General features: G+C 33.2%; 2 protein-coding genes across 3 annotated transcripts in view; one reads left to right on the top strand and one right to left on the bottom strand.

The window, feature by feature from the left end:
• Positions 1–24,515, bottom strand: part of LOC143083515 (uncharacterized) — a 344,761-nt gene that overhangs the window by 180,300 nt on the left and 139,946 nt on the right. The window lies entirely within an intron of this gene.
• On the top strand, positions 17,522–24,034 carry LOC143083512 (uncharacterized). Of its 2 annotated transcripts, XM_076259766.1 has the most exons (8): positions 17,522–18,968; positions 19,577–20,052; positions 20,614–20,667; positions 21,116–21,169; positions 21,763–21,819; positions 22,160–22,263; positions 22,923–23,009; positions 23,465–24,034. In XM_076259766.1, the coding sequence occupies exons 2-8, from the start codon at positions 19,578–19,580 to the stop codon at positions 23,780–23,782; spliced, it is 1,149 nt and encodes a 382-aa protein (XP_076115881.1). In that variant the 5' UTR covers positions 17,522–18,968; position 19,577; the 3' UTR covers positions 23,783–24,034. The 2 variants fall into 2 exon arrangements, with proteins under 2 accessions (XP_076115881.1, XP_076115882.1); XM_076259767.1 differs by lacking the exon at positions 17,522–18,968 and having other exon boundaries at positions 19,337–20,052.

Raw genomic sequence — 24,515 nt, forward strand, 5'->3', positions numbered from 1 at the left:
ACAAGTTAATCTTTCAATCTCATTTTAATTATATATATATACATGTACATGCATATACAATGTATGTTTGTTAATGGGACTATGTTTCTCTGTCATAAAATCAATTTCAAATTGACTATTCTATGTCATACCTATATATAATAAAGAGTTAAGCACTTTTGTTGTATGTTTATTTCATACGGTCTTATTTACACATTTAATTCTTCCATAATATCACCGTTGTAGCTTGAATATATAGTAAGAAGGCTCGGTTTAAGTCTAAGAATACAAGTCGAAGTAAAACTTCAATACTCTTAGATCGGACTTTTTGTTCTTTTGTTGTAAGGGATGTATAAATACCCTGCCACGTCCGGCTTATGTTTTAGTTGAGAGTTTTTTCTATCGATCTGATTAGATAAGCCATTTTTAACTGATTTCTATAGTTTGTTCATATGTTACATACAATCACCACTGTCACAGGTTAGAAAAAAGTTTGAGCGCTCACAAACATGTTTCAACCCGCTACATTATATATCCATTCGATTACCGATCTGATCGATTAGTTAAGTCTGGTGTATATATGTGCTTGTCCAAAGTATGGAAATTATAATTTAGTGGTTGTAAAGGTTAATGTTAGCGATTAGTTGTCTTTTCCATTGTTTTGTAGTAAATATTGCCGTTATTTTTTCTCAATTGAATTGTTTCACATAATAAATTATTTTTATGTCGTGGCCTTTCATTATCGACTATAAGGTTTCGATTTTTCTCATTGTTGAAGGCCGAAAAGTTGCCTCTTATTGCTAATATCTAGTTCAGTTACACCTTGGGGAAAAGTTGTCTCATTGACAAACATGCAACATCTCCTTATATTCAAAATTTTAGAAAAGGTAAGGAAATCGGAAATGTATTTAATAGTATTTAATAGAATTCATGCTAATTTTTTTTATTGCAGAAAATAACATGCAAAGCATTAAACGTTTGGCAAAGATTTTACTCTATTTAAACTGTGATGGATGTCCATTGTCAATATGGAAAGGGTGTGGGATATCAGCAATACTCCATAAAACAAATTGATGAGCAAGTTTCCAGACAAACAAAATCAAAAGTGAGGAAAATTTGTCTCTTACGGTTCACTCCCTCATTAACACGAGTAACAATACCAATACATTACCTCCATGTTGCATTATTTGATATGATAAACACGATCGTACATAAATATACCCGTAGTAACATGAATACCCGTAAAGTATTTCATTTAATCTTCTCGCGTACGGATTAGATTGATGAAGTGTTTGATTAAAAAGAACTGTGTTAGGAAACTACATACCGTTTAGTGGGTTATTTTCGGGGGTGTACAATTTTGCGATGTTCATTGAATAATGTATACGAAATATTTTGGTGGTTATTATTTTGGCAGATTCAAGACTTTGATTAATTATAACCTTGGCATATGCACTTTTAAATTGACGGCATTTATTTTGGCGAATTTGTTCTTTCCGCAAAAATAAGCGAACATTTACACCCCGTAAAAATAACCTGCATTACGCTATTTTGTAGTAAACTAATTGCTTCAAAATTGGTTTTCGAAGATATGAATTGAGATTTTTGTTTAGATATTTCGCTCTCTGTGTCCTTGAAACATTTATTGGCATGTTGTTTATTTTAATGTTGGAAAAATTAGATATTCTAGAATTGGTTATTTTATCGTTGTTATACCTCTTGCTGGTTTCTACAGTTTATACCGGCGTCACACATCATCGTTTAGCATCGACGTACGACGGGCGTAATCAAAACCCTTGTAAGCTAGGTTCACATTGCCAATCAGATCAACTCGATGAAGCCCGATCAAGACAAACTACGTGATCGGGAGACTGGTCTTATTCAATCGACAAGGATGTTCGGGATAGTCTATCGTACTCGTCATCGATCTGACTTTCTACCCGAGAGTTTTTGACATGTAAAAAACAATCGAGTAAGGACCAAAAAGCAAGCCACTCGAGAAGAGATTGAGAATTCGTCGAGTAACGGTCGAATTGATCGGGAAAGGATCGTGCAGAGCTCGAGTTCGGTCGAAATACACAAAATGTACCGATCAGTACTCGATCATTTCGACCTTTGCTCGACTAAAGTCCGATTATTTCAAGATTAACTCGACCAATGTCCGATCTCTTCAAGATCACTACGACTTCTATATTTATTTTATTTCAGACCAACTGGACCAATACCCGATCCCTTCGCGACCTCATTCGATCACTCTTCGATCTTTACTCGCCCATACATGAGGACACATGACTGCTACACGATTCTCTAAGAGTGTGTGCAGATCTGATTAACTCTCATAACTCTGCCTCCACAAAAATATATTGGCAACATCATATTTAACTGTACAAAAATTCCTCTATGTACGTATGCAGTACGTCTTTACTTTTGCAAGTAGAGGCAAAAGACACCAAAGAAACAATCCAACTCAAAGGTCGAAAACAGATCAAAAAAAAAAAGAAAACTGACAAGAAGACAAACAGCAGGCCACATAATATAGAAAACTAAAAACTTAGCAACACATACCCAACAAAAACCTGTGATGAATCAGGTGTTCCGTAAGGAAAGAATATCCTGCAATATTGGCACCGGAGGATTTTTCAAATACAAAAGTAATTGAGCAATAACATTCCTTTTATACTTTTAAGCCTGCTGACGAATAAGTTATCTTTCGAAGTTGGTTTATAACAGCATCAATCAAGATTATATTTACCTGTTTTATGGGATATTTTCTGTTTTGTCTGTCCGTATTTTTATCGTTTGTCTAGAAATGTTTGTACTTGTATAAAAAAAAGATGTACATAGTACAATTGACAACGAGACAGCTTGTCACAGAACACCAAATGACATAGAAATGATGAATAACAACTATAGGTCACAGTACTGTTTTCATTCGAACTTTTTTACGTAATTTTACACAAAAAGGAGACGAAAGACAAATATTTTTTTTTTAATTTGGAGCGAATTTCGTTCCTACACTAGCGATACAAACAGTTCAGCGTGCACATGTTTTGATCATTTGTTTCTAACATACTTTTGCAAAGTTTGCATGAACCTATTTCCCCGCGTAATAAGTTCAAATAACAAACAAACAGTGCATGCGTTTTTGACTGTTCAGCAGGGTCAGCAAACTCCGAATATAAACGGTGCATTTGTTTCTACAAATATAACGTTAAACAAACTATAAAAAATGGCACGCAACGTTTACTAAACTTTGGTTAGAAAGAAATGTACTCTTGATCTCTTGATAGATATATGTAAAGTTGTAAACAGTTTCAGAAAAAGGTATCACTCCAGGGTATTGAAATTCTACTTTGGGCAAAATTTTGGGATAGTGTGTATTGAAGTGTTCTATAAGAGAACACATAAATATTATACAAAGAACACATGTCACCGTTACGGTTTAGTAAAAAATTATCTAGGGAACACACTCCTTAAGAGATCTTTTAAGATACATATGGTGAACACATACATGTCCATTAAAGATTATTAGTTCCACTTAACCCGTTATTTATATCATGAGGCGGATAGAAGTTAAAGAACATGATGTGAGTAGTGGGAGTTGATGTAGGGAAGTTTGAGTCGAGGGATTGGGAACTGGATACATAGGGGTGTGGATGGCGGTGGGGTGGTGGTGTGATAACAATTGAGTTATTCTGGTGAAAATGTTTTGACCGATTTTCGTATAGAAGTAACGGTGTAAGAAAGTTGAAACCAGGCAAAACCTGACCATCCGTCTTTTCTGTAACGTTATATGTATATTTGTTTTTTCATGAATCATTTGATAAACCAAAAATAGCAAATTTTATATGAACATGTACATACTTGTATTCTATGACTTCCTCAATCTTTATAAACATAATAGAAAATTATTTTCATGCAAATAACTTTTATAGATTTGTATAGTAAAATTTTTTTACAGTTTGCTATCTTTCTGGCGTATCCCGGGCTGAGGATGGGGTTGTGTTCCGGTGGTTGGAACCACCTCTGTTTGGACGATCAATGCATTTGAATAAGGACATATGGTTGGAACATCCCCCCCCTTTTTTTTAAAGGGCTGGATCCGCTCCTGTATCTCGAGTACATAATTTTAGGTTTCATTGCAATTCTAATGTGTAAAATTTTTAAACAACGCATTTTATACAACATTAAACATGTATGTTAGCGTTCACCAGTATTAACCGCAGATAGAAAATAGAAAAAGGCGCGTTGTTGAAATAATCAAATGTAATTTAACAAACAAGAATGGAATGTTAAAGTTGTGGGCTTGTCGCTGATTAGAATAAACAGGCTGGGAGTTCCGATAATAAATTTCAAACAAACACTACAACTTGACTGTCAGAGATTTCCTGTCGAAATAATTATCCTCAGTAATTATCCGCTATACTTAGGAAGAATGCATGTGTTGAAGGTCATAAAATACGAGTTTAATTTTAGTATTTCAGTTTGTTTAGCTTTATACAATCGCTGTAATAGATTGTTATTTTCTTTGAAAAGTTTGCGTCCATTCAAAAATATTTTAAACATGTTCAGGTCGAGAACAGATAAGTAATAAGTACAACTTTTAGGTCCTTTATGCCACTGTATTGAGTTTTAACATCACGTATGTTTTTATTTGTTGTGAGATAATTCTGACTCCTACCATTTATTTTGACAAATATAATGTCTATCAATAGTAAAACAAGCATAAAGCATGACATTAATTCATTGGAAAATTCAGAAATTAAAATTGAGAAAGAAAATTGGGAATGTGTAAAAGAGACAATAAGGCAGCAACCATTTTCTTATCCAGGGGGGGGGGGGGGGGGGGGGGGGTGCTGGGATTTTTGTGAAAAAAAATATTTTGATGGCCTAGCTCAGAGAAAAAAAATTATGTTTTGCACTGTAGCTGAAAAAAAATTATGCTGTCACCTGCTTGAAAAAAATTTTTGCACTGCTGAATTTGAGAACAGTGAAAATAATAACAGTTGAGATGTTTCAAAGCAACATCTGTCCAGTCTACAGATTACGCTAAGATTTCTATTTATACTTTATTACTTTTTGTATTTTCCTGTAATAGTGTTTGCTCCAGAAATATTGAAAAGCATCGCAAATCTCCCACATGTATGCTACTACATTAAGACATACTTAAAACTGCAACTATTATAAACATGAAATGGTCCTTTTATAACAGGGATAGATATGGTATTATAATCAGTCTTTTAAAGTAGCCCTGATTGTGTATGACATAGACTTGTATACCGGTAGTATTTTCCTTTGTATCATTCTTTATACCTCTTTTTTCAATGGAATGTCAATTATCATAGTTGGAAATAGTGGATGTTTATAATTTGGAGCTACTCACTCTTTGCCATTAGATATGGCAATGGTGACCACTTCAATTGCAGTATTAAAATTCAAGGACTGTGGTACCTATAAGAAAGACTCAGAGAATATCATAATGTAGAAAGTGGGCTACAAAAAGACCAGACAACAGCCAATGCCAGGATGTAGACAGAGCCATGCACTTTACATTTTACATCAATTAAAAAATTAAAAAGAATTGTATGTAAATTTTGTGGTTTTGAGAAAAAAAATGTGTTTCTGTTCCACATTATAGGAATTTTTTTTTGCTTTCCTTCACAAAAGAAAAAAAAATTTATCGGAGGAAGGTTCTGAAAAAAAAATTATGAACAAAATAAAAATCCCAGCCCCCCCCCCCCCCCCCCTTCAGATAAGAAAATGGTTGTTGCCTAACCCGTCCAAAGAGCAGAACACATCACAAGGCCACAAGTGGAATTTCCTTGCATCTTAACAATTTGTTTGTATCCTAATTTAGCAAATAAAGTTTAGTCTCCGAAACATATAAATGATTCAAAATGAGAGGTAAATAAAACATACAAGACTACCAAAGGCAAGAGAATCCTGACTTAAGACAGTCGCACACATGCGGCGTGTATAACATGTTTAGTGATATCTTAACCCCTCACCCCCCCCCCCCCCCCCCCTCAATTGACATCTAGTCAATGTGGAATTAACAAACACACAACAAAAAAAAGTTCGAATCCGATGTTAGAAAAGGCCAAATAAAAGAATACTTTAAGACAGGTACGTGATTGTATCAGCTCGACAGGGACACATTCGAATGTATGCATATTGCAAAAAGAGGGACCAAAGAGACCAAAGGGACAGTCAAACTCGTAAATCTAAAACAAACTGACAACGCCATGGCTAAAAATGAAAAAGACAAACAGAAAAACAATAGTACACATGACACAACATAGAAAACTAAAGAATAAACAACACGAACCCCACCAAAAACTAGGGGTGATCTCAGGTGCTCCGCAAGGGTAAGCAGATCCTGCTCCACATGCGGCACCCGTCGTGTTGCTTATGTGATTACAAATCCGGTAGGTCAAATTCATGAAAGGGAAGGGGATTGTAGTTACGACGTAAGGAACATATCCGATATCATTTGTGAAACGGTTATTCTATAACGGTCAACCAACTAACAAAGTGCACAAAATCGTTCCGCATCTAACATCCCACGAAGAGGCTACCCATGATAACGGCAATAAACCACCGAGTACTGAAATTCATCAAAACTACAAAAAGGCAAAGAGTCTACACAAAACAACATAAAAAGCTGAGTAACAAAACTACTACCAAAAAAGAAAAAAAAGAAAGGGTAACAGATACTGCTCAACAGTTACATTCATCTCTCACAAAAAAAAACTGATAAGTTTTACCAGGATTTATTCTGAAAGTTTTATAGAACTGTTTTTGGGGGAATAAAAGACAAATTAGACCGTTAGTGTTCTCGTTTGAATTGTTTTACATTGTCATGTCTCTAATTTCTTAGTCATTTTGGTCTCTTGTCAAGAGTTGTTTCCTTGGCAATCATACTAAATCTTTTACATATTTGCCCCAGTGTGTCATTCTAGTGCAATGTTTTGAAAAATGTTCAAATCTCATATATCAATTTCCGTCATAAAATATGCGTTTTTTCGCTATTTATCCAGCAAAAATATAAAGATAATAATCATGGTGCGGTTGTGGTGACATCATATCGTAATAGGAGCGCAGCAACAGCACAGTGAGGTCGCATAATAGGATCGAATGGTCGCTCTAGCATACCATCTTTTCGAGAGTGTAGCGAAAGCGCGATTCTAATCGGAGAGATTGCGCTACGACCTCACTACATATAATACTACGCTTTTCATGACCATAGGACAATTCTAGCACGCTTATGCCGTCCTCATCACGCTCATCTTACGACCTAACTACGTTTATACTAAAACCATTTTGACTTAGTATCAGAGGCCCCACTTACTCTACCCCTACCACCACTCACACGAGTTCTGGTAGATTTTAGTGACATGCTCGGTTGTTTTTGAAAATTAGGAGGAATTGAACAGTATTTATACGGAACATGATGTTGACGTTATTGGTGAAGGCGTAGTAAAATCACGATATGAACGTGGTAAGATCGTAGAATGATCGTGGTAAAATCGTACTATAATCGCAGAAGAAGCGTGGAAAATTGCGGTATGTGCATAAAGTTTTCTTCTTGTTGTCGGGTTTCTTATATTTGTATTAGAAGACAGATGCAATGCGGTATTGGATTTCCACATTGTTGAAGGCCATATGGTGATCTATAATTATTTAGTTCTGTGGCATTTGGTCTCTTGTGAAGAGTTATTTTATTGGCAATCACACCGCATTTTTTCAGTTGAACTGCAAATATATATTTGAATCTATCCTCTGGTAAAGAGATTCTTTTTTTTTGGTTCGGCTCATCATCACATTCATGTTTAGTATAACTGTTCCAGACCATATGTTTATTTGGACCGTACGCGTATGTATACTTGTACGGTCGGACCGTATGAGTATACGCGTATGATCCAGTACCAGCTGACCATATACATGTGATTGGATCATATGAGTTATATTTTAACAATTTATCACAATCTTTATTTTTTAGTTTTACAAATTGTTATTATTACAATCAGATAGATAAACTGAACAAACGAACAATTGCATTCAAACATTTGTTTAATTGTATATCTGAATCCTATGTTGGTACACTCGCTTATGGTGACTGACACTTGCTATAAAAGTAACGTAATAGTTTTTACATTAAAAAATGTACATGTTTGCAGTTCATGCATGTTCCTTTGCATTTGCATTTATTTGTAAAGTTGCTAAACATTCTAAAACAACTATCCTTCCATAGTATGTCTACTTCAGATATCTTCAATGTCAGTGATCATAATTCAATTAATGTATAAATGATTTATTCTTATGTTGTACTGTTATACCACTGTCCCAGGTTAGGGGGAGGGTTGGGATCCCGCTAACATGTTTAACCCCGCCACATTATTTATGTATGTGCCTGTCCCAAGTCAGGAGCCTGTAATTCAGTGGTTGTCGTTTGTTTATGTGTTACATATTTGTTTTTTGCTCGTTTTTTTTACATAAATAAGGCCGTTAGTTTTCTCGCTTGAATTGTTTTACATTGTCTTATCGGGGCCTTTTATAGCTGACTATAAGCGGTATGGGCTTTGCTCATTGTTGAAGGCCGTACGGTGACCTATAATTGATAATGTTTGTGTCATTTTGGTCTTTTGTGGATAGTTGTCTCATTGGCAGTCATACCATATCCTCTCTTTTATAAATACAAGAGATTAATAGAGTTTATTACGAGATTTTTTTTAATTAGTAAGAATGTGCAGTTTTTATTTCAATTACAATTGAAGTTTTTTTATACTAATTTGAGATTTAAGTTTTGTTGATCTGTAATATAGGGTTATTGCATGAATATTGGGGAATATTGTCCCGAGTAGAATTTTATATTGCACGAGCTTGCGAGTGCAATATATGTTCTACGAGGGACAATATTCATGCAATAACCCTTTTATTGTATAGCAATATAATATTTTAAAGTAAAAATTGGTTTAAACTAAGATTTAAACGTTGATGACGTCATGAATTTCGAAGATTTATTGCACTAGTGCAATATTAGAATTTATTGCACGCTAACTTTTGGTTACGTTCTGTGGGAAATATTATATTGCTATACAATAATAGAATTTATTGCACGCTAACTTTTGGTTACGTTCTGTGGGAAATATTATATTGCTATACAATAATATGTATTTGTATCTAATACACTTGACCAACTTTTTAATATTAGTCAGAACGTACGCGTACGGTCCGACCGTGTGAGTATTTTGAAAAAGTACGCCGACGGTCCAAATACGCATACGGTCCATAGCCTTATATGTGTTGCTACTTGGTATGTACTAGTATAAATATTAAGCGAGGACTAATATGAAGGAGTACTCGAATTTTGATGACTTTAATACTAGTATACTGTTTTCTCTGTAATCATTCTAACGTTCACCGTATTATCATTTCTGAGAACTTAGTATTTGACATAATTATTTGAAGAAAATATGAATGTAAATACGCAGCCCATTCAATATATGTGTTACCTGGTATAGAAAAAATGCAAGTTAATAAAAACCCATGCAAATAATCTTCGACAGATCCTCAGATAAAAGTTTTTGGTCGAGGTAGTTTTTGATGAAATTGAAGTCCAATCAACCTGAAACTATGTATACATGTACATGTTCCTTATGATATGATCTTTCTTATATCATTGTCAAATTGAAGTGCAATTTTACGGTCCACTGAACATAGAAAATGATAATGCAAGTCGGGCATCCGTGTACTGGTGACACATTCTTGTTTCTGATAAAAATTAATATACACTTACTATGTCCCGTTGTCAAGAACAGTAGAGACGCTTTTCACCTTGATGATAGGTTACACAACACTGTTCAAGAATACGTCGTTGTCTAGTCAACTTATTTAAAACTTTTTATTAACTAGACGATCTATTAACATGTCAATAGAACTTAGTTCATGACTTCTGAATAAAACTATGTTATTGCGATCCATTGTCTAATCCGTTTAATTGAAATATCCCCAAACCTATCAAATAAAACCATATTGATTGATTGATTGCTTAACGTCTAGTGGCAAATAGTTTATGCATATATGATATATAATGTGTTGATATTTATTTTAAATAATGTCAATGGATGGCTACAGTTTCATTGAATCTTCCTCAGAACGTTTGTAGGATGCACCTTCAGGTTTTCAAGATCGTCTGTTTACTATTCTACATGTATCAACATCCTCAAATCATGTATACATGCAAGCTGATTACCCACATCTATTTTAAACTAAATTGAATTTCATTGATTGTTGAAATTTTTAAATGTATTTATTCAAATGGACATAGTATAGCATGTATAGGATGAAGCCATAACAATGTTATCACACATTGATAATCCAAAATAGTAATACACAAGATTGTATAGATCGAGCACAAATTACAATTTCAAATTTATTGAAACTTTTGACATTGAATATTATTTAGACAAACGCATTCTAATATTTATACAAAACTATATTATCATGAGATAGGAGACTGAAATACCAGACACTAAACCATATTACAAAAGATTAGTTAATGACCAGTTTTTTCTCACATTTTTTGTCCTTCGGTTTACATATAGTTGTCCCATTGCCTATCGTACCCCATCTCCTTATTTCTTATTATGTTTTATACAAATTAAAATGTTCCCTAATAAATCAAATAAAGTTAAATAATTTGTCATTAATTAGACGAGTATACTTATTGTACAATTTCATTTGCTGTGGCTATATGTAATACATGATAGGTATTCTAGCAATAATAAATACTGAAATTGTTCAGTTTTCTCAGTTCAATAACTTATTTACCCGACATGATTTCACGTTTTACAATAAAGTTATTGTATATAAATGTATTTCAAATCATGGTCAGCGGAAACATAAATTACCAAAGGAATTCGTCGTTTAGTCATTCGAATACGTTGGCGAGAACAAAATTATGGGAATTTCAAAGTTCAAGCGGATGTCCAAGTAAAGAATTGCTGAGATAAGCACTTTCCTTAAAAAAAAAGATGAATTTGCAAATAAAAAAGAACATATATAACCTTCCGACAAATGAGCTGCCCCTCCTAACTTTATATATATATATTGAAGTATAAAAGGTACACAGTTGAATAATTTGCTATATTTCTCTCATCGGTTTATTGCGTGAATACAACACAAACAGAACAATGGATACCGCTGAACAAGACATAATTGAAGATCCTTCATTTGAGGAAGAAATGACAGAAACAGAAGAATCAGACATCATACAGTAAGTAAAATTTTTTTTTTTATGTATTCGTTTCCTTAACATTATTGTATTGTCCATTTTGCATGATACGGACGCAACAGCTCAACTAACCATATGGGCTAGGGACTGTTCGTCGAAGCTGTTCTATAATCTGTCATGTGATATGTCCTACGACTTATATTAGGAATAAATTAGGATAATAATAGGACTAAAGCATCGGTCACACCTTACCGGATAAGACGAACGGACGCCTAACTTGTCCGTTGACAAAATTGTTATCAGTTGGGCGTCCGTTGATGTACTGACAAACTAAAACGGACGCCTAACGAATGCATAACGGACATGCAACGGATATATACAACGGACGAGAAACGGAGACGTAACGGACAGAACGGATGTCGAACGTACATCCAACGGACGAGTACCGCATAAAACGGATAAACAAGATATACGAAAAAATTAAAGGCGACAATTATAATACATGTAAATCGCATTAATATTTAAAATGTTCTATGTAACTGGTTTTGGTTGGTCTTCAAAATGCCGCTCAAGGGCAGTGTCTGACCTGAATAACTGCTGCTTGATTGTGAAGGTGGGCCCTTACTCTAAGATCGATTTTGTCCGAGAGCACAATTATTTCGTAGTGCATTTCTTTTAGAACATAAATGAAAACTAAAATAATCCCACCTGCGCTTTGTCAAAGAAACTTTTACAGTGTGGTGTACCACTTTTGGGACAAGTTATATCAAAAGTATAGAAAACTTCATCGGGTCTAACTCAAAATATGGACAATTTTATGTTTAGGGCGTCTTGAAATCTTTTTTGACAGCTTCCGAAGTGCTAATTTTCAACCTTTTTCAGCTGGACCAAATTACTCCTTTCCTTTAAAATTCTAGACCAATTTTTTTTAAAGTGTAATTTCACCCCCTTACTTGCAATTTGAGGCATTAAACATGGAGAAATAAATTTGACTTTTCCCAAACAGTGTAAATTATGTATGTAATAATTGTTGATTTTTTTTGGTCGATTCATCCATATCTAAGTATTTTTCTTTTCTGTTGATGCATATGATAGAACGATTTCCTATCGAATGAACTAGATTTAGAGCCCGACGTCCGTGAACTTATTACTCTTAGAACTTCCATTAATTTGGGAACCACGTAAAAGGCTCCTGGGCTGATATTGAACCTGATAATACATGCGATATGAGAAATGCCATGTAATAAGCTGATAATATTTGTTGTATACATAGACAGTTGTTATTTGACATATAATATCAGTCGTGTTAAGTAATTCAATTTCGATATATTTTCAAAGGGAATGAAAGTATTACATACATGTACTACATTACTATATGTGTCGGTAGAATTTTATCATTCCCTTTGAAAATATATCGAAATTGAATAACTTAACACTACTGATATTATATGTCAAATAACTACTGTCTGTGTATACAACAAATATTATCAGATTATAACATGGCATTTTATTATCTGCAAAAATGAAAGCTCAATAAAGATAGTTTCTCAAGCTAAACATGCTCTTTGTATCGATTTGACAATATTTCAGCCATGACATAATTATTTAAGTACGGTCATGACTTCTATTAAGGGAGTGGCTATGTTACCGGCTATGATTAAAAATTAAAATACAAGCCGGCAAAATAGCATATGTCTATAGGAATGGCCCTTTTACCGGCACCAGCAAACCATTGAATTTGTTGCCGACGCTGGAAATAAATAAAATACGCTATTTTGATGGCATTAGGTAAGGGAAGCCAAGTTAAAAAAAACCTACTTTGTTTTCACATATGCTGGACTTGTATTTCAAAAGCAAAATTTACAACATTCAGTTAAAAAATCTGAAATTTTAATATTATGCATACATACAGCATTAGATTGACTGAATTCAAATTCAAATTTAAATAAGATGTCATTGCATTAAATGGATGCTCAATATTTTTGTTTTGTTTAAAATTCTCTATAGTTATTTACACTTTGGCTTATAAATGATTTTTAACAGTGATGTCTCAAGTATTGTTAGCTGATTTCTGATATATTTAACTACGGTACATGTATGTCAGTATTGTTTGATTCTTTTATCTTGACAGTGAACATTTTCATAGTACTTTTAAAAGTTAATGATATCGAATTCACTTGGAAACGGCAAAATAACAAATTCACTTTATATACAAATATTAAAGATATGAACATAATTACAAAAAAATAGATGAAACTTTTATTGCAAAATCTAACGCCGAAATCACAGAAAGTATTAACAATTTATGGAGATCTGGTTGTGAAAAAGAAGAAATTATCATCATTTAATATCACATACATAATCTCCATATTGTCATTGCCATCATATTTTGTTATTTAATACATATATTATTGCTGGTGCCGACAAAATAACCATTTCTAAAGAAATATGCAATTTACCGGCTTAAATAAAGATATCTGGTTTTTTTTTAAGTTGCAATCTTAACTTATTAAAAATCGAAGGCTTTATTCGTAGATATCTGCAACCAACCATCTAGATACATGTATAAGAAGATGTGGTATGAGTGTCAATGATACAACTCTCCATTCAAATCACAATTTGTTAAAGTAAACCGTTATAGGTCAAAATACACTCGTCAGTCTTTAACACGTACCCTTTGCTCACACCGAAAAGCCTTGTTAAGTTGAGAAAACATAAAAAATATTGTTAGTACATTAACATAGGAACGATGTAAGGAAAACTGCATGGTTTGGACATTGAATGTATGGATAATATCCTTATATATTACAAACAGGATCCTTGTGGACCTCGACACGAGATGATTCTTTTAAATTTCATGGAAAAAATAATAAACCAAATGATCACTTTATTGAAATTTTGCGGTCACTCGATGTTTTTCATAAGATATTGTGACAATGTATTTGATTTGAATTTATTTACACTATAAAACAATGTCCACTACCAGTGGTAAACAACTTTATATAATTCATTATAAGCATACAAAACGAAATAATAACAATTAAGGAATCTGTAATGTACGTGTGTTGATGCCATAACTATGTCAGCTGTTGTTTGAATTCACATTAGTATCGTTTACCACTGCTGATAATAACCTTGTCCTTGAACTTATCTAGCAGGTGTGAGACATCTGGCACATTTACTGCACTATTTATGCCGTGAATTGAAACGTTATGCAGTTAAGTTTTTCAAGGTCATCTTGCTGGCATATAGCTGTATCATTTACACACCGTGATTAATAAGTTCGTGGGTAATTTGTTGGTATGCGATAAACTAGTTTTGGTATTAGATGCACCCACAAAATGTAGTATGACGTAAGCCTAATTTCATGCACTAATTTACACAATAGCAAAATGAATTCGTTGTTCAATATTTAAATAAAATAGCAAAACTGTTTATCTTTATATGAAACTTTTTCTTGTTTATATACACATTAGTTGTTTATAGTTAACATTTGGCGATATCGTTGAATATACTTAAAGATTCGTGTTATATGCAGGAATCATTTGAAGTACAAGTACTTGATGGTTACAAGAGCGCAATTATTTGTTTACATTTTCGAGGCAAGTTTTTTTATTATAAATACCCAAGATGGTATTCATAATAGAATCCGATACGGCATCTGATTGGATGATACAGGATTATAATGACATTTAATCGAAAAGGTTTAAAAAATGCGCCGAAAATATTATTCTCATTTTACAAAGTATAGAAAATATCTACCATTTCTGCACGTCGGAGTCATTAAAAATATGCATTTTTTCATTAAGCGTGGCAACTGCTTCCATTTACTTAAACTAATCAGAACTCAAATCAATATTACTTTATAGTATACAGCATTTATTGTTTTAATCTAAAGAAATGGTAAAAAAGGGGGATGGGGTAGGGGACATTGCTCTCTCTTATTATGTTTTACCTTCAAGAATAAAAGTCATTGATATATGGCTTCAATTGAATTTCTTATAAAAAGATCCAGTAGTTATAATTTCCTTGAAGTTTACTTTCAATGGAGTCCTCAAATTATTTTGCACGATTTATTTATTTTAACTGTATGGAGATTTTTTACACACAGAGAATAAGAGAAAGAGTTGTCCAATGTAAAACGCCCAAAAAAAGTTTTGTATTAAGAAATGTGTTTTAAAGCAATCACATGATTTGGCTGTCGATATTGAACATGTTCGCATGCATAAACGGATAGCCGTAAAAAAGAGTTTTGAACTATTCTGCCAATAGGCACTCAGAGTACAAGGTATTTATCAATCAACAGGTCACTATAGATTCGATCAAACAGAATATATAAAGAGCAACATATGACAAAAATTTCGGAACGTACTTTTTGGGGTCTAAGTGACAACAAAAAATGTATAGATATATATATTTTAGTAAGGACACATTTGCATTATAGGACAGCTACAAAAGTAGATGGACATTCTGAAAAACTTCTTGGAATGTGCAGAATTTGTGGAACCAATGACCTCCAGCATGGCACTAAGCGAAAGGACTTTTTTCGCACGGAGATGATGGAGTTGTTTCAAATAGATATATCCTTGGACGATCCTCATGTCCACCCCGATGCAATATGCAGATACCATGAAAAAATGCTCCTAAGATTTGCCAAATCCCAAACAGAGAGGACTGTATTCAGGACCAGCGTTGAGCCTGTTAAGTTTACTCCCCATTTAGTCGAAGGTAATTGTTCGATTTGCTCGCCAATTAACAAAAGAAAGAGAAAACGCAGAGGAACTTTAAAATCTTTAGTTAAAGAATATTCATGTACAGAAGAAGTTGCAGACAATCATAGTCAGCATGTATCGTCAGTACACGCACCATTGCAACTACAGCTTAATGATAATAACATTGAACCAATACATGTAGCTCATACTAAGTCAGATCAAGTACTCATTCTACCCTATGCAAATGAAATAACTTTATCTGTACACGCAGAAGAAACTGCTGAAACAGCACAGGATGTTATCAAATCTTTTAACAGATTAAACCAGGAGGAAAAATCTAATTTCATCAGTAAATTTCCAAAGGTATTATCTGAATTTGAGTTAACAAAATTGACTTATGAAATTGGTAAAAACCAAAATGAATTCATATTGAAAGACTGTGACTGCATTTCAAAACATTATACATCAAGAGAAATATTACAGGCTTTGAGTCCGGTAGAGTGGTTATCCAAAAGAAACAAAGTTTTATTTAACTTCATGACTGGATTGGCCGGAAATAGTTTTGACTTCATTGACCAAATAAACTCAACCGATGCATTTCTATACTGTCGAGCAATGGAATACCTATATAACTTGAGAAATAGAAAGCTAGTTGCTCCTTTTGCCTTTTTGGTATCTCTAGATATGTATACAAAAACTAGCAGCCGTGTAGCTATAGATGCCCTTGGTAAGAGTAGCCCTGGTGGAAGCTACAAAACATTAAAGCATTGGCTTTCTACATATGCTGAAACAGTCCCAAAATGTCCGGATGGTACACTCATAACAGGTTTTGACAATGAACAAGTGGTAGGTTACAAAAGAGGATTAGGTGAAGGTTCAAAATCCCTCACTTCTGTCATAACAACTATTGTTAATACAACAATGCACGATAAAGAAAACTCCACCGTACAACTTAACGAGAACTTCAAACCTAAAAATTGGTTTTCAGTCAACCACTTCGATGAAAAGTTAAAAAATGCTAATTCCAATGAAACGAATGCAGAAAGGGTAAAAAGGATCAAGACAGACAAAGAGTACTTTATCAAAGAGGTTTCACAAATAAGAGACAGCAGTCTTCCTCTATTTACCACACTTGAGAAAATTCATTATGACCAAATGTACTTTTTTCTCTCTAAAGCCATTAAAGATGTACTGAACGAACAAGAAAACGCAAACGATGAAATCATTGATTACGTAGACAAGCAAGCACACCAAGAGAGTAGACAGAAAAACATCATTGTTTGCACTAGATGTGGGACAGAAAATCCAAAAAGAAAGCAGATTTGCGAAAATTGCCAAGAAAGAGAAGGCATCAAAGAAGCCAAACAAGCACAACAAAGAACCAAAAAGTGTGACGATGTAAGTAAAAGTGTTGGCTCAAAAGAAATTTCTCTAAATACACCGCTCGAAACCGCAACTGCTATTTCGGGACACCAAAGATTTGAGCACGTGCCATCTAATCATAAAGATTCAACCAAACTTATGATGGGTAGACCGGTTTTTTTAAACCCTAATAGTAACGAGGCCGTTGCATTGATACTACGAAGCATAGGCATAAGCTCTGGCATCAAACGATATGAGGGTAACAATAGACATTGGACTTTTGTTTGTTGTGACGGTAGACCTCATAGTTTGTATCAAAAACTTTTAACAGAAAGTGTTATTTGCTCTTACTGTAACCAAGCATTTTTAAACAGAAAGGCATACAAGGATCATCATAAATTGAAACACCAAGGCAAAAGCTCAACATTTTCCTTAGAATTTGATTGGCTTTATATGCGAATTGGATTGGGACACTTCGAGATGAATGTCATCAAGTCCTTTTTTGAACTTAACTGGACGCCATTCTTGGAGAAGATGTGCGAGATCATGCAGTTTACCTCCGATAATGCAAAAAACTTTGCAAAAACATGTAAAGACCATCATGTCGCCTGGCAGCTTCTGTTAGTATTTCACACTACCTCTTTAAAGGAAATGGTAGTGCCATTTGTAAGATACATGATGAAACAAGGAGAAATGCCGACACCAGATAAATATCTCTTATTTTATAAGGAATTCATGTCGTCAAATCCGAGATGGGCATATTTACATTTGCAGGTTTTCAGATTTTCACAGGCAATTATAAATTTAAGAATGGGTGTCAGACGAAATAACAGCTGTCTGGTTCAAAGCGCAAAATTTCATCTTAAAGAACTTTTCTATGGTCGCTCTCATCCCCATTATCGCAACATTGAACTGTTTGATACTTTGCAATATCACTTTATGCCTGACGAAGTAAAGAATATTTGGGACAACAACACAGCATTTACAGTTAGCGGACACAATTCCAAAGGACAAGATCTAGATTTCTTACTGGAAGAAAAAAATAGAGCTGTAAAGCAGTTTATCCCTAGTGGCTCTATACCATCCAATGAAACATGGGATGCTATTTGCTGTAATTTGCAATACATAGAAGATCTTCAAAATTTGGTGTCCTCGTGGGTAGGGACACACAGATCAAACAACTATCAGACAAAGCATGTCGATATAGAATTTGCTGTAAACTCCTTCCGGCAAACTTTGAGAACATATCTTAAACCTGAAAATGAAACCTTTTGTGGTTTAAGTGGATCCAAACTGCACCCTGGGTTACTAAAATTTCTGGAAACATCGACTTTAAAACGAATGGATCACATCAACACTGAGGTTTTGAACGAAGAGCCCAATTTAATAGTTAATCAAAACGAACCAGTTTACGTGTCTGATGAAGAAATTGCAAGTCACATGAACAAATTATCAAAGATTGACATAATAAGAAAAACAGAACATTTGATTCATGATGAATTGAAGGACAATATTTTACGATCTCATTATGAGAATGTTCTTCACAGTATTGACGGAGGGCAGTTAAAAAAAGATGTATACCTCACATTATACTATGAAATTAAAGATGTAATCCAAAGTGAATGTAATATTGGGGAAGATGAGTCAGTCGATTTCGGCACTTTATTATGACATTCAAGGTGAGATTAGTACCGAAGCATTAATTGATCCTTGTCAGATTGTATCGCTCAATATTGTTTTCATTTTCGTTTTTACAATGATGAATGTATTTTTGTAATCGAATTTATCGTCCAATACTTTTAGAATTAGATCATTTGAAAGTTTAATGATTTGACCAAACTATAGAAAAATCACAGAAGTTGTATATCTTTTACATCAGTTTAAGATGGTACATGAAAATTGATTGACAATACGGAGTTTATTTAAGAATAAATTATAAACTAAATTGTATCTACATGTAATCGGCTACATTTCAGTTATAGATATTTTCAATCTAGAACTAACATATAAGTATGAAATTCATTGTTTGTATACGATAAATTAATTTACAAATATAATTTGTATATAGACAAAAGGATTTTAATGTGTATGATGCTATTGTCATTTCAAACCTTTTTCTAAAAATGTTACCATATTCCTTCCCATATTGTATCGCTTAATTAATGAGATGGATATTGGAGAGGGGGTCAGTTGGTCAGTGATTGAAATGTATTCTATATGTAGGGCATACTAATCAAAATAGAATATTTTATTGATAACCTTACATATTCCATCGTTTATTTTTCAGAATGAATTGTGACCAATCACGTAAATATAAAATCGGTGAAAAAAAGATATATAAATCAGAAGAAAAAGAGTACTTGGCAAATTTGTCGAATGATCGTCGTATAAAATGTGAAGTTATTAAACAAATTAAATGTCAACTAACAAGGTTAAAAAGGCTGAAGGCTGATCCGGTTACAGCAGTATTTGTGATTAAAGATGTCAAGAAAAACAGAAAGACTAGACCGAAATATCTCGGGTTAGGAGAGCTCTTCGACAAAGTTAAAAAAGGAGAACCAGCTCTCAGCAGCGATGAGTTAAAGAAAGTAAACGGTATAGACATGTTATTCCCAACACATGAAGATATTATTGAAAACGTTACTTTGGTAACTCCCAGCAAACTAAACATTGGACCCGGACATTCCAAGCAACTAGCTGAAAGTCAAAAGAAAATGCTAGAACAGACGGCAACTGTCCCCTCCAATGACACTTTATCAATTGGTTAGTATACTTTTAAAAGAAGGTCTACAGCGTATATGTATCAACAAACAGAAAAAAAAATAATCTAGAGACTACGTCAAAATAAGATTATATTTGATATAATACTGCATGATAAACTTTAGTTGTGATTTCGATATGAATACTTCATTTACTGTTGATTTAAAAAAAAAAAAAGACCTGTCTGTATATATATATACGAGTCTAAATTGAAAACTACGTTCAAACCTATGATTGCGTTGGACAAAAACCGCAATTTTTATACGTGTGCATGTAAAACAAATTTCGTTGTAGAAGGGTCTAAGAACAGCACAAACAACATTTTCCAAAAGACCAAAAAAGTGAAAAAGTATATTAAAAAACCGAATTTGATTAACAGGTCGAACAACTGATGTTCTTTAACCCTGCTGACTGCCATTGGCGAATGCCAAATAAAATTGATCACAAGATGTATCAACATGGGATCTTAATATAAATTTAATACAAACAGAAAAAAAATTTAACTTGTGGCCACGATATATATATATATATATATATTAACAATTATTTACTTATCCTTTTCAGACATTGACTCCCCAATTCCAAAAAAGAAGCAGACCAAAGCAAGCAAAGAAAAAGGTAAATAATTATTCAAAATATTTTTATAGATGCATGTTTCAAATGCATTTTCTAAATATATCTGTCGACGCTAGTGACGTATAAATGTTTTGTTAAATTGATACCAATGGTTTGTTCTGTAAAATGAAAAAAAACCAATATCTTTCTCAATCCTTATGTCACAACAGAAGTCTTATCATGTTTGTCCATTTATCATTAAGCACATCAACACTTGAATTGTAAAAAATATCTGTTAAATTTGATCACTTCGGTTTTTCAGAATTGATGTGATTTATGGCACTTTTTATTTTTCAAACTTCTTAACACTTAAAGTGACCAACATGTTGTTATATATTAATACTATGTCTACAGTATTTGGCATGATATCGCGGCCTGTAAAGTTGGTTTGCTGAGAAAAAAAGGAAAGTTGGTCAGTGAATAATATTCGATATTTTTTTGTACTTTTAAGGTACTAAATCACCATCCGTAAAGAACAAACAGAAGAAAACAATTGAAAAAACAGGTATTTAATTCTTATTAAATTAATTTTGTTTTTAAATTGAATAACATAATATTTAAATCATAATACATCTTATCGCAATTTCTCCGCCATTACAAGACATCGTAAACAAAGGTTCCCGTAAAATATTGACGTCACAACAAAAAACATTTGCTGTCACATTGGAAAAGTGATTGTTAAATGATTTCAATAGTTCCTGTGTCATAAAACATTACTTGGTGCTCGGATTACAAAATGTGTGCTCAAAACACTAAGTCTAGTACTTTAGTTGGTTGATATATGAGTATGAGTGCGATAATTCAGCTCGAAAATGTTATGATTGTAAGAACTGGAGCGTCAGCAGAAAAGAACGTCGTTTTCTATGCAAGAATAAACCGCCATGTTTATTCACATTCATATCGTTATTTGCCAAAAAGGTTTATCACTCAATCCTTTGTTTTTTTTTATTTGTGCAAATTATCAAGAAAATAATAGGTTTAACATAAACCCTGACAGAAAAGTGAAACATGATTGTTTAAACTTTTGGATTAGGAGATTTTTAAAGATTATTGCTTACCTTGTTTTTTTCATAACTATTCTACAATTTGAATTCATAGGAGTAAAAGGTAGTTCGAAAGGAAAGAGCAGAAAAGATAAGTTGCCTCAGATGTCGGGTAAGCCTTACAATATGACTACACTATGAAATCTTCATTTGTTACTTAAGTTTGATATTTTGTTTTGAGTTTGATATTTTGACTTATTTACATTACAAATATCGTAGAGTCACAGTTAAGGAAAGGAATATACAGTATGATGCGGGGTTAAACTATTTTTCTGGCGCCAAACCCTCCCCTAACCTTAGACAGTAATGAACAGTTCAGTATAAAAACAAGCTTAATTCTTTAGTGTTTGTGTATGTTCTACAAGTAAGTTCACACAACCTGATATTTTCATTTTTAATAGACAATCAAATACCTTTAGGTAAAGTAATTATATTGTTTCTTGTGATTTTAGAAATTGAATTAATGGATGGTATTGAACCTTTACCAGAGCAGACAGAGGTAGAAGAAGTTGGAAATAAAGATGACTTTAGCGATGCCAGCCCAACTCGACCTCGAGTAAGCAATTACATTGTTTCTATACATAAAACTGCAATTACATGTTCGTACATTATAAAGTACAAATCACTACAAACATCAATATAACTATTATTTTTTGTGTTATTAAAATTTGCTGTTACAAAATGTTAGAAATAATAAAAAAAAAAATTAAGGGATGTATCTCCCTCATGCAGAGCTCTGATTCCTTTCACGATTTGGCTATACTTTTTGGACCTTTTGGATTATAGCTTTTCACCTTTTATATAGGCTTTGGGTTTAAAATATTTTGGCCACGAGCATCACTGAAGAGACATGTATTGTCGAAATTTGCATCCAGTGCAGGACAATTGGTACAGTTAATGTTATTACTGTAATAATTTCAATTTGTATTAACGAAGCGACAGCTTACACAAAAGCGCTATCAGATCATAAACCATGGTGTTTTGACATAAATCAGACACACTTGCCTGTGTTAGATCCCTTAAATAGTTATTGAATGTACTAAAGCCAGACACCGCTACGGTTATGAATGTCACACATATAATGACCAACACTGACCAGTTAAAACAGTTTTCATGTCAACTGTACATGTTTCGGTAATAACTTATTTTTAATCTTATATGAAGATACTTATTGGTTATCTATAAATATGTAATATGAATGTTATATTGTTTTAGATGTCAAGCTATGAACAAATGAGGATGGACAGTATAGAGAAAAACAGAAAATTTCTGAGTGGCTTGGCATTTCACCATATACCTCAGGTTTGTAAACATCAATAAATTGTCGTTTGAAAACTACCGAAAATCAGTGCTAGGAATTGTATTAAGCTTGTAGTGCGGTGAGAATGTTAAGCTAGCACCGTGGTAAAGGCCTTACTGTATCTTTGAATTTGGAAACAAGTGCGTATATTTCCTTGGTTTCCAAGATTTTGCTCTAAACAGCATGGCAAACATATCCAAAAAACGTTCATAATTAAAATTGCAACCCTTTGGTTAAAAAGTATGCAAATAGTTATTAGATTTTGTCATTTTGTCATGAACAGTTTTATTTTATAAAACTAATTTTTTATCATTAATTTAAACCATCCTTTATGTATATATAAGGCACCAGTTCGAATTCCGGAGAGGGAAGAACAAAACATTTTCATCTAACATTGTTGGACTGATGTTTAGACGATGTATATAATCATCTCATATATTTTTATCCATATTTTCAGGAGTCACGCACGTCTGAATATATTGTTCAAGGTATATGGGTAATCGTGGCGTTTGAGCAGACCTGGTATCCCGGATTGGTCAAACAGATTGACAAGGAGAAGGACAGTATAACAATAACGTTCATGCATCCGAGTGGCAAAAACAAGTTTAAATGGCCGGTTAAAGAAGACAGAATAGACGTTGAGAGGAAGTTTGTAATTTTTGTCTGTTTACCTCCTTATGCCTGCCCGGAAGGAGAAAACATGTATGTTCTACCTGGAACTGACTATATAAAAAATATATATATTGCATTTCAGAACAAATATTTTACTCAATAGATGGGGAGCTGCTCTGTTAAATATTAAGTACTAAATGTTGGCCCCATTGCTGTCAATTCTATCTCATTAAATGGCGTTTTTAATACACCATTATGGAAAAAAACTGGCGTTGTCTAATTTGAGATCGATATCTACACGTGATTATTACGAAATAAAAACGACATGCTTAAACTTATTTTCCTTTATAAGACAGTCATTAGAACTGACGACGGGAGACCTAAAACAATAATTTGAACTGAAACATTTTGTTTTTTTAAAATGTTATTGTTTATTTTGATATATATATGTATTTTTTGTCAAAGCTCATGTTGATGATTTTTATGGCAATAAAAGTATTTGATTTGATTTGATTAATTTATGTATCCACCAATGATCAAATCAGAATCAGGTTAATAAAACATGTGGTTTCTGTCAACTAACACATTTTTATTGAAATGACAGTTTAATTTGTATTCATGGTATTTTCTTAGTGATGCAAATGATAATTCCAACATCATTTTGATGTGTTTCTCTGTCTTTGATGCAAGAGTGTATTCCGTAAGCAACTAACATTTTGCATTTACAGCTCATGAATTAGAAAAACCAAAATATGCCTTATTATTATAAAATTCTCACAAATGCCACCGTTAATGATATCATGTTTTGATAAATAAATGTGAAGAAACTGTCAGAAATTCTCCAATTTTATAGTTTCAAATTGTTGGCCTTCAAAGAGCTATTACATGTACATGTA

This window comes from Mytilus galloprovincialis, chromosome 7 (assembly GCF_965363235.1).
Source record: "Mytilus galloprovincialis chromosome 7, xbMytGall1.hap1.1, whole genome shotgun sequence".
NCBI lineage: Eukaryota > Metazoa > Mollusca > Bivalvia > Mytilida > Mytilidae > Mytilus > Mytilus galloprovincialis.